This window comes from Cebus imitator, unplaced genomic scaffold (genome assembly GCF_001604975.1).
Source record: "Cebus imitator isolate Cc_AM_T3 unplaced genomic scaffold, Cebus_imitator-1.0 Scaffold62, whole genome shotgun sequence".
Classification (NCBI taxonomy): domain Eukaryota; kingdom Metazoa; phylum Chordata; class Mammalia; order Primates; family Cebidae; genus Cebus; species Cebus imitator.
Window position 1 is genome coordinate 6,022,606 of NW_016107377.1, and position 11,828 is coordinate 6,034,433.

General features: G+C 38.4%; 1 protein-coding gene across 1 annotated transcript in view; it reads right to left on the reverse strand.

Annotated features, from left to right (window-relative positions):
* Nucleotides 1-11,828, reverse strand: part of IPO5 (importin 5) — a 44,829-nt gene that overhangs the window by 5,390 nt on the left and 27,611 nt on the right. The window contains exons 14-22 of the mRNA XM_017530045.2: nt 10,559-10,777; nt 9,100-9,183; nt 7,219-7,351; nt 7,008-7,129; nt 5,580-5,676; nt 3,405-3,577; nt 1,619-1,730; nt 1,474-1,529; nt 429-551 (exon numbers count right to left, since the gene is read on the reverse strand). Of these exons, the coding sequence (XP_017385534.1) occupies nt 429-551; nt 1,474-1,529; nt 1,619-1,730; nt 3,405-3,577; nt 5,580-5,676; nt 7,008-7,129; nt 7,219-7,351; nt 9,100-9,183; nt 10,559-10,777 (1,119 nt within the window). The remainder of the gene's footprint in view (nt 1-428; nt 552-1,473; nt 1,530-1,618; nt 1,731-3,404; nt 3,578-5,579; nt 5,677-7,007; nt 7,130-7,218; nt 7,352-9,099; nt 9,184-10,558; nt 10,778-11,828) is intronic.

The window sequence follows — 11,828 nt, forward strand, 5'->3', positions numbered from 1 at the left end:
CAAATATATGAGAGAGGGAAAACATATAACTATATATATATGCCCATTATCGATAATCCATGATTGCTGGTAGTACATAAAAATAAATTAATTCTGTACAGTCCACTAAAAAGGAAGTAATCATTCTGTTTCCTTTTATTAATTTAAGAGGGCACAGATAACCCAAAATAATGAAAAAAAATCACTTGTATGTCTTTCAGAGGTGTTAGAACTGAATTGGCCTATGGGAAACCAAGTTAGAAATCTTCAAACATATAATGAATGAGAAAATATCCAGAGCAATGAAGTCAATTTGATAAAATCAAAGATGTACAATGGAAACAATCATTTCTGAGACCCATTTTAACTTCAAGCATTAGATTTTATGCTGCAATGAAAGAATTCCAGGTTAACTATCTAAAACAACTATTAAGAGAGGTAACACTTACAATGAGGTTGACAATTAATGGAAGCAGCTGTTCAAACCACGGTAACACCTTTTCCTTGTAGCTACTGAATATTGAGTGTAAAATATCTGACACTTTGGTCAGAATATAAACATCATTTTCATCCTAAAAAACATACACACACACACACATACACATCCATATGGAATAAAAAGTATGTTTTTTATTATCAAGAGTAACATTTATAAAAACCTTAAAAAAGCAGAAAATAAATTTTTCATTCCTGTCTTAAGGGTAAATCAAGAATCTGGAGACTGGAATAACCTTCAAGGGTGAGTATCACGTCTCTAATCAAAGGTGTGTAGCAAGAACTGTATTCACTGCAAAGATTTTCCTTGGAACACACTTAAGATGGGTTGAAAAACTGTCTCTAATTTCTACATTCTGAAACAAAGGAGTTTTTACTATTTTTACTTTTTGTTTTCAGCAGAATAAACCTCATTTCGGGGTGAGATGGTGGGGAGAGTGGGGTCTTGTTGTTAGTAGCAACTTGGGCCTACAAGCATGTGAGCACCTTCAGGGAACTGGTACTACCTACATGTCAGCACTGGCCCACCACGTGGCCACATATGAGATGCTGGCCTCTAAACACACAATGAAATAGCTTGACGGTCCTAGGTGGTTTGATGAGAGAACTAAGTAACATGGTGAAAAAGGCCCCAGATTGTCAACAGTGTGACTGTGGGCAATCATTTAACATTGGAATTTTAGGTTATTCATCTTTAAAATAGCGAAAGCACCACAAAGTGCAAATGGTTGTTGTGAGCAGTATGTAAATGAACTATGTAAACCTCGAGGTGTTTTGACGACTGAGGTATTACAACCAAATGCACATGGCACCAAAAGACCTATCAGTTTAATTTCAAATTACTTATTCATAAATTAAGAGATGAAATACATCAGATTCCTCTGCTAAAGACTGATAATTACATCAGAATGACAAGTCAAATTAATCAGAAACTGAGGCATTTACAAGTCTTTCTGATGTAAGTGGTCACGTAAATAAGTTCCAAAGGGAATAATTTACCTCATCTTGTAGTGACTCTTCAACCTGTTCATCATAGTCTTCATCTTGTCTTTTAACTAAAACACACCCAAATAAATGTTTTTAAATGATCACCAAAATGGTCAAGGATTATATTCAGAAATAAAAGCATGGATGGAAATCTTACCTTGTCGTAATTCTTGATTTTTAAAATGTTCTTCAAGCTTTGCTTTCAATATACCACCCAGTTCTTCAAAGTGTTCATTATTAAGGCATCCATCTCCCATTACTTCAATGCACTAATGAGGGTGAGGAAAGAAAGCAACCCATAAGATTAGGGGTGTTTAGAGTCCAAAGTTAAACTCCACTAAAAATCATATGGAAAAATAAACACACTTCCACTATCCTGGAAGATTAATTATTTACATACGCTTACTGTGTATTTGTTAGAATGATAGCATTTTAGAGAGTGGAGTTAGAAAAAATATTTTCTTTTAAACAGTACTAAGTATACCTAGGAGCCAGGCATTATGCTAGGTACTCAGGATTCAAAGATGGAACACACGCATACACACACACACACACACACACACACACACACACACACCCCAGCTCCTAAGGAACACAGCTGCTATATCCATACTCGTTACAGACAACATACAAAGAGAACATTGAAGGAAGGGCACTAGAAGTAGAAGAAATAATATAGGCAAAGGTATGGAAGCATGCTTTGGAAAACAGAAGAAATTCTGAATTGCAGAAGTGTAAATAAGGCCACATAAAGATGCTAAGAAATTTTAAATCTTAAACCAAGATTGGAGCAAACCAGAGTTGTGCAAAATGGGAGTGACACTGTATGAGAAAGGAAGTGACTCAATGAAGAGCAAGGTAATGCTTAAGGAAAGAAGAATGAACTGAGAGGAAAGGAAAGGAGGCATTGGGAGTAGACCAAGTGAGGCTATTTCAACAGCAGAAAAAAAAGAGATGGGGCAAAAAAAAAAAAAAAAAAAAGAGGCCAGGCACAGTGGCTCACGCCTGTAATCCCCGTGCTTCAGGAGGCTGAGGTGGGTGGATCATGAGGTCAGGAGATAGATAGAGACTATCCTGGCTAACACAGTAAAACCACGTCTCTACTAAAAATACAAAAAATTAGCCAGGCTTGGTGAAATGTGCCTATAGTCCCAGCTACTCAGGAGGCTGAGGGAGGAGAATCGCTTGAATCAGGGTGGTGGAGGTTGCAGGTGGCGCCACTGAACTTCAGTGTGGGCAACAGAACAAGACTCTGTCTCAAAACAAAATAAAACAAAACAAAAAACAAACCCACAAATACAAAAAAGAGGGAATTAGGCAAATGGAAAGAACAGAAATTGGAGATGATATTCAAGCTTCTGCAGTTAGATTATTCAGTACACGATGATAGAAACTATTCAAGACTGAAATACTAGAGTATTCAGTTTCTTCTCTTTTTCCAAAGAATGCATGCTTCATGTTGTTGCCCGTAGCATTGCCTCTACCTATACCGCCCTTCCAGGGTAAATTTACCCTTTTTTAAAGAGACATAATAATATCAAAATATTAAATAATACATTTAACATTTTTATTTTTGAAAAATCATATATCACAGCATATAAAAATTTAGCTGGCTTATCCTAGCACTTTGGAAGGCCAATGCAGATCACTTTAGGCCAGGAGTTTGAGACCAGCCTGGGCAACGCCATGAAATCCCGTCTCTACTAAAAACACAAAAAGTAGCCAGTTATGGTGGTGCACCTCTGTAATCCTAGCTACTTGGAAGGCTGAGGCATGAAAATTGCTTGAACCCAGGAGGCGGAGGTTGCAGTGAGCTGAGATTGTGCCACTGCACTTCAGCCTGAGTGACAGAGCAAGACTGTCTCAAAATTTTTTTAACTTTTAGCAAGACTAATGAGTGAACATACAACCTTATATATATTCTTTAAGAGAAAAATATTCACCTTTGCAAAAGAATGCATTATTTCTGAGAGGACGTCTGAATCTGGTTCTGTACCAATGGCCTTAATTAGAGCATCACACATAAAATGCCACATTTGTGTGAGATATTCAGGACCACGGACTCTTGCACACTCCAGGAGAAGAGGCATGGATTCTGCTGCTGCCACTCGAACACGTTTCATTGTTAAGGAAATGCAATCACTAAGGAACCTCAAAAGATTGTTAATTATTTTGCTTAAATGTTAAAGTGTTCATGTTCATTGCACTAATAGGAGTATTAGGCAACTCCAGCTATCCAAGAGCTTGTGTTAAATATAGAGCATGTATAAAAATATAAAAGTCTCCTCTGCCTACAAGACATACCTTCTGTCTCCTCTGTTACCTATAACAGTGGCAGGAATTGAGTCCAGCAGCAGTGAAGGGCTGCCTACTGCTCAAATGAAAACCAAAACACAAAAATGACTATGAAAGGACCCATGACCATTAGCAGGCCTCAAGGTGTACCTACCTCAAAACCTTAAGTACTGCATGTTTCTAACAAATAAACTGAAGCATGTTCCTGAAAAAACCTACCAAGGACCCTCTTCCTATGCTGGCCTTTTCAGTTTTCAATAAAGACTAAATTGCCTTTCCCTATCTAATCTCATTTATAAAATAAGGTCTTGATTCCTCTTATAAGCAATTCTGCTTTGTCCTCTGGCATCCTGGGAAGTAAGTGTGTGTTGGGTAAAAGCTGTCTTAGGTAGAGGACACCACTACAGGATACCGTAAGAGGAATGACGACAAAGGGGCTCTGGAGTCAGATCTGGGTTTGTTTCTGGGCTCTACCACTCTCTTGTGTGTAACGCCATAAAAATGTACCGGAAAATATTAACTATAACTATCATGATGTTGAGAAGCAAAACACTGGAATGCAGATGTGGGTATATCACCTGAGGTCAGGAGTTCGAGACCAGCCTAGCCAACATGGTGAAAGTCTGTCTCTATTTAAAAAAAAAAAAAAAAATTAGTTAGGCATGGTCGCACATGCCTGTGATCACAGTTACTCAGGAGGCTGAGGAGGAGAATCACTTACTTGAACTTGGGAGGTGGTGGTTGCAGTGAGCTGAGATTGCACCACTTTACTCCAGTCTGGGCGACAGAGTGAGATTCTGTCTCAAAAAAAAAAAAAGAATGCAATGTTTCTCCCCAAAGGTGCTATTCACATTTGAAATGCAGGATTCTCAATGCTACAGAAAGTTGACTATCAGTGGATCTCTAACCTATTAAGACAGGTCTTGCCAGCTGGGCATGGTAGCTCACACCTGTAATCCCAGCACTTTGGGGGGCCAAGGCAGGCAGATCACAAGGTCAGGAGTTCGATACCTGCCTGGCCAACATCGTGAAACCCCCGTCTCTATGGTAAATTAGCTGGGCGTGGTGGCAGGTGCCTGTAATCCCAGCTACTCAGGAGGCTGAGGCAGGAGAATTGCTTGAACCCAGGAGGCAGAGGTGCAGTGAGCTGAGGCCGTGCCACTGCACTCCAGTCTGGAAGACAGAGCAAGACTCCATTTCAAAAAAAAGATAGGTCTTGCTGGGCACAGTGGCTCATGCCTGTAATCACAGAACTTTGTGGGGCCAAGGCAGGAGGGCTGCTTGAGCCCAGGAGTTTGAGACCATCCTGGGCAACATAGGGTGACCTTGTCTCTACAAAAAAATCTATCTGGGCACAGTGTATGAACCTGGGTCCTAGCTACTTGGGAGATGTGACTTCAGTAAGCCCTGATCACACCACTGCACTCCAGCCCAGGTGACAGAGTGAGACATACCTCTTTAAGGAAAAAAAAAAAAAAAAAAAAAAAAGTCTTATTTTCTTAAGGTTTACTAAAAGATATTTGGGGAAAGTAGCAACTATATATAATTGTAGTCATTTGCTAACTAAATATTAATCCTTAAAATCCTTAGGAGGGCCACAGAAAGCTGACAAACGGAGGATAGATAACATTTTGTTTTTCATGTTTTGGCGCAGGTAGAAACAAAGGCACATGCAGAAAAGCGAGTTTATCATCTCAAAGTGCAGTTAGTGCAAATACAAACTATCATGGTGATGTCTACTTCAGTCAACACCGTCTAATACTTCAAGAAACTACAAGTTTACTAAATCTAGACATGGTTTGTGTTCAAAAGTTGTAGGATATCATCATGGAAATAAAATTTCAGTAAAGGGACCATCAGTTTGACAACCTGCTCAGTGTACTCCACAAAGCCTTCCTTTAACTCCTTAGCATAGCAAACCTGCAACCAAAGTATTGGGAAGAAATAAAGATTCATGTTAGTTTTCAAGCATTAATATTAACAAACAGCAAAATCACAAGGACCACGAGGTTGTATTTTGACTAGAACTACATTTAAAGTTGCATGTAGGACTGTCAAATTAGTCTTCCAACTAAAAAGAATTTTAAAAGGTCATAAAATGACTGTAGTACTGGTGAGTGACAAAAAGAAAAGGAAATTATTGTCATATATATAGTCATCCAAAGGCTGGAATCATTCACATTTTTAATTTCTTGTGTATGGGAGAATTCACCAAGTTTCAGCAATACATCAAACAAAATACATCACTTAATTGAGGAAAAATCATTCTAAAAGATATTAAAAAAACCTGAAAGTATCAGTTAATTGTAGCATTTACTTTGTAAATCTGCGGCAAACAGGCTTAAGTTGTATTTTTAAATAATCATTTCAACAGTGAAACAGAAAAAAAAGTGTAGTCTTTTAAACAATTTTTTTATTCTCTTCCACTACATTGAAAGATTAGATAATTTTGTTTGAAGATGTTATTAGTTGTATTTGCTCTCCAGATGACAGTGGGGGAAAAAACCTCACAAAAATCCCAATGTTTATAGATACTAATCATTGAAGGTGACAATCATAAATACACTTTTAAATGAATTAGAACACAGCAATATAAATACAAATAAAATTTAAGCAACTTTTATTTAGGTTTACTTAACTGCTAAATTTGTAATATACCATGATTTCTAAAATTTAACTTTAAAAATAGGTATTATCCTTCACTTTAAAACACATGCTCATAAAGAAAACAAACAGAAAACTAGGAACTAAACACACATACACACATCATAAACACCATAGGGGACAACTGAACATTTCGATTTTCCTGCCATATCTATTTTTTTACACAATTGAAATCATACCAGTTTTGTTTTACACTAAATAGCATGAACACACTTCTGTTCATTTGTTTAACAAATATTCCGTGGTCACCTACTACAGACTAAGCACATACCAAAAAAGCCACAAAAATCTTTCCCTCCTGTAGCTTATATTCTCAACTCTTTGTAATGGCTGTGTATTATTCCAGGGCACAGTAATTTATCATTTACCTTCCCACTAACAGGAATTTTGTCTATTCACTGTTTTTTGCTATTTAAAACAGCACTGATAAGGTTTATCCACATGGTTTCTTTAAATTGGAAAGAACATTTTACTTTTTAAGGAACATATTCCTGGCTCTCCAAAATAACTTCTTTAGCAGCTATTAAAAGCCCTCATATGAAATGTATGTAAGATATAAAAGTTTAGCAAAAATAGTGCTCTCTTACCAACATCTGGCAAGCAGTTGACTTTTCTTCTAATCCTGCAGTTTTAATACCAAAGCTTTGCTGATCTCCAAGGTTCACAAATTCCCAGCCATCATCATCACTCATATTCTCCATGTCTTGGGCTATTAACAGAGGAGAAAACAAATGCATAAGAAAAACAATAACAAAGAGAGAACTGTTATAACCAATATGTCCTTCTAAAGACACCTACTATCTAAAAGGGCTACTTCAGGCTTAATTGAAGCCGTCTTCATTAAAGGCCCCATGACCACTGGAAGGTATTGCTGAAATTCTTTTCCAAGGATTTTGCACATTCTGGCCCATGCTGAGATCATGTAAGAGATCTGGGGAAAAAATTTAAAATTAAAATAGATTAAAAAAATGGGTAACTGTGATAAAGAAAGCCATTTCCTTATTTCACACAAACAATGTTTTATTGCTATGTTCATGGTACTTTAAGCAATAAGAGCATTTTTAAAGGTTATGTACTTAAAAGGTTCAGAATCTATAATGAAATCCCCGTGAACTCGCCCTGCACTGGGAATATGGACAGCAGGTGAGGCAAAAAAAAAGACCAGAATCTTGTGTATTTCTTTCTACTTTCAGTAAGTAATTATAGTCTTCTTTCTTAGCATATGAATCACCTAAATGAAACTAATCACCTAAACCAAACCAAACATTTCACCAAACCTCCAGTCACAATTTTTTTGAAGACAGAAACATATTTTATCTGACTCTGTATCCCTATTGCCTGCCACTCTACTCATTAAACATTTATTAAAACCCAAGAAACAAAACGTGCTATAAGTGGCTGAGTATGTTTAAGACACCTCCTCTCCTATTACTGTGTTTACACAGACGTCATCATCTGCAAATTACCTAGAGAATCTGGTTCCATTCACCATCCCTGCAAGCTAGAAAGTGATTCTTATCCCTTGGTATCTGTCACCCACCTACCTATTTATCTATTGAGCATGCACAGACACATGCCCCACCTCTTAATGATTCTGTATGTAAAAGTCAAGTCCACCCACTCTACGGATAGGTACTGTGTGTTTCTCACATGCCAGGCATTAAACTATACGCTGGCTGATACAAAGGTGAGCAACACACCTCGTCCTTACCACCCCTCTGTATAGCTTACAGTCTCCCCAGCCTCCCCACTATCACGAGTCAGCTAAGTATCCCTCCTGCCTTTTGTCTCTGCACATACAGACATACATGTATATTTGTATGTCATTTTGCAAAGAAAGCAAACAACAAAACATGCTTTCTTTGCAAAATAGTATGCTTTCCTATTTAAACTATGAGAAACTATTACAATGTGGCTATGTAAGGTCAGAATTTAATTCAACAATTATTTGAGTGCCTAACATATAACATATAACAATATGCTAGGCGTTGGGAATATCATCAAGATTATGGTAAACATTTACGATGTTACTGTAACACAAAGTTGGAAGTGCCCACCACTGACACTGAACAGCTCTGGAAAATCTTGTAAAGGATGAGAACTGTGAGCCGGGATTAGCTGGGCGTGTATGCCTAAGTGTGCATGTGCATGTGTGTTGGGAGGCAGGGGTTCCTCCTAAATACAAAGACATTTCTGTCTTTGTATTTTCATCTGCGGAGAGGGATAAGCAGTGTGCTCTGAGATTCTTGGGTTCTGTATTTTCTGCTAGGGAAGGGAAGTCATGCAGCCTTCAAAGGGCTAGGAGACACCTAAATGGAGATGTCTATTATGTGATTGGACAAATGAATCAATTCTGAAGATCTGAAAGTTGCAAGCATATGGAGGAAACTGGAAGCCATGACTGTGAGTGACACTATTCCACCGGAGCGAAAGATAAGAGAGCTTTGGACAGAACCCACAAACACCAAAACTTGAGTGAGAGTCAGAGAAAGCAAGAGCAACCTTCAACAGACTGAGGAAAAAGGGCTTGACAAACAGAAGGAAAATAAAGAGTGTCTCTGCCAGTAGGGGTTGGTAGTATGTCAAGAAACCTATTGCTCATTTTGTTTTAAATATATTGAACCTTGTGCTGTCCACAGCTCATGAGTAGATCAAGCCAAATGTATTAAGACTACTTACCTGAGGATCATCATCTTCCATATCATTGAAGTCTGTCTGGGTCTTTAACAATAGTTGCATCACATCGGAGGCATCCTGCATGAACTAGAGGAAAACAGAGACACATTTGTTGATACCCAATTCTGCTTCTTGTGTAACTAGCAAAGCACTGCCAAAAAATCGACTACATTGCCCACATAGGTCATAACCTCCACAGATAAAACTATCATATTGGAAAATTATCATCTATATTGCGACAGATTTAGTGCACTTTCTAGAAAAATATATTTTCCACCGAAGGGCAGTGAGCTGCAGTATAAAGGTACTTCTAATGCCATCAGGTGTTAGTCTACGGCTTATGTATTTCAAGCAGTAAAACTGAATTCCAATTGAGAAATAAAATTTTGGATTGTTTATAGAATTCACTGCAAAAAATTTCATCTATGATTTTCACTTAACTCTGCAGTTCTAGTAATCTCCATTGTATAGACAGGTGGCGTTTTAAAGAGACTTCAAAAGCCAGATATACGGAGTACGGGACATACAAATATTTTACTGGTATAAAACATACCAATGTTTTAGTGGTCAGTGTCTCACAGAAACCAGTTTCAAATATAAATTAATACAGATGCTGGTTTTAAAGAAGGCAAGACAGAGAGGTTCCATGCTGATAGTTCTGAGGGTCAGAACATGAGGGTTCAGTGACAGAGAAACTTCTTTTGCACTAGCTTAAACAATTCTGAGATGTTGGCTGAGAAACACACTGGCCAATAGTCCTTTGTAATTATTTTCTGAAGATATGTATGCACAGATTTCTTTCTTAGGACACTTAATGCATTTTAGATTAATAAGAAAGCAACTGACATGTTTCCAAGCACATATTAAAGGGAACTGAACATGGATACTGAACTCCACACACCTTCCATGAGATACACTGTGTGTAGTGGGGAAAAGGCGGGGTATCAAGAGCATGGCTGAGCTAAAAAGAAACCTTAATATTGACAATGAAAAGACAGGTGGGGTGCAGTGGCTCACACCTGAGAGCAGATTGTTTGAGGTCAGGAGTTCAAGGCTAGCCTGGCCAACATAGTGAAACCCAGTCTCTACTAAAAATACAAAAATCAGCCAGGAGTAGGGGCAGGCGCCTGTAGTCCCAGCTACTTGGAAGGCTGACCCAGGAGAACTGCTTGAACTCGGGAGGCGGAGGTTGCGGTGAGCTGAGATCCTGCCACTGCACTCTAGAGCATGGGTGACAGAGTGAGACTCCGAATCAAAAAGAAGAAGAAAAAAAAGAAGACGAAGGCAAGAATTAATCTGTATACAAAACAGGAGCAACGTAAAAGGAGCATGATAAAAAACAAAAAAAAAAAACAAGCATTCAGAAACTGGTTTACCAGAAGGAAGAAAATCCCTCTAGTACTCTCAATGCCTCAACAGCCAAGTTACATACAGTAAATTTAAAATAACAGAAATCACTTACTTTTTCCTTCCCAACAGCCAGACCAATGAGGCTAATGCACTCAATAGTTTTTCCTCTCAGAAGTCTCAGCTCTTTTTGAACGGCATTCTCAACGATGTGCTTCAGGGATGGCATAAATAAATCATAGTAGGGGACAAATTTTTCTTCTGCAGTATCTGCAACTGACGCAATGGATGTCACGACTTGTTCCAAAACTAACTTGGTACCTTTCTGAATCAGCTAGAAAAAAGACACACAAATTACTTCAAAGAAATACTTAAATTTATAGTTTACTACAGTATTTAAATTTACAATTTACTACTCCCTTCAAGTTCTTGAATGCTCTTCTGAAACAGCAGAATAAGACCACCTCTCCAGAAGCAGAAAATGCAGGTTTTAGAGGAAATTTCTATAAAAAGAATCTGTGTTGAACTATTTATGTGGGATTTTTTTCTCTCTTCGGTTAGCACAGCACCCCTTACTCATTTTTGTCTCATCTCAACGCACAGCTAGTTCTTTTATTTATTTATTTATTTATTTATTTATTTGGAGATGGAGTTTCACTCTTGTTGCCCAGGCTGGAGTGTAATGGCGCGATCTCGGCTCACTGCAACCTCCGCCTCTGGGTTCAAGTGATTCTCCTGCCTCAGCCTCCCAAGTAGCTGCGATTACAGGCATGTGCCACCAAACCTGGATAATTTTTTATTTTTAGGAGAAACGGAGTTTCTCTTGTTAGTCAGGCTGGTCTCAAACTCCTGACCTCAGGAAATCCACCTGCCTCAGCCTCCCAAAGTGCTGGTATTACAGGAGTGAGCCACTGTGCTTGGCCCATCACAGCTAGCTCGAGTACAAATACGAACCCAATTTTTTTAGTTCATCAACTTCAATGACTATACTTCATACTCATTTTTTCTTCACTGATTTCCTCTACTTAGGATTATTATTTTGTGCTATGTCATAAAGAAAAACCCCTTTGGCCCCTTCCTTTATCCTCTAAACTCACCCTCCCCAGAAGATGCCACCAAGGAACCCAGTTGCCTTTCTTCTGCATCTGGCTTGCTGAAACAGATGAGTGACCTTTTTCTCTGCACCAAAGATCTGCTATTCTCTTATCCAGCTGGTTACAAATGCTTACTACCTATTTGTGCTGGGCCAGCCCTGTCACCAGCAATATTTTAAAATAATTCTTCTGTAATCTCAGCACTTTAGGAGGCTGAAGCAGGCGGATCACCTAGGTCAGGAGATCAAGACCAGCCTAGTCAACAGGGTGAAACCCTGTCTCTACTAAAAA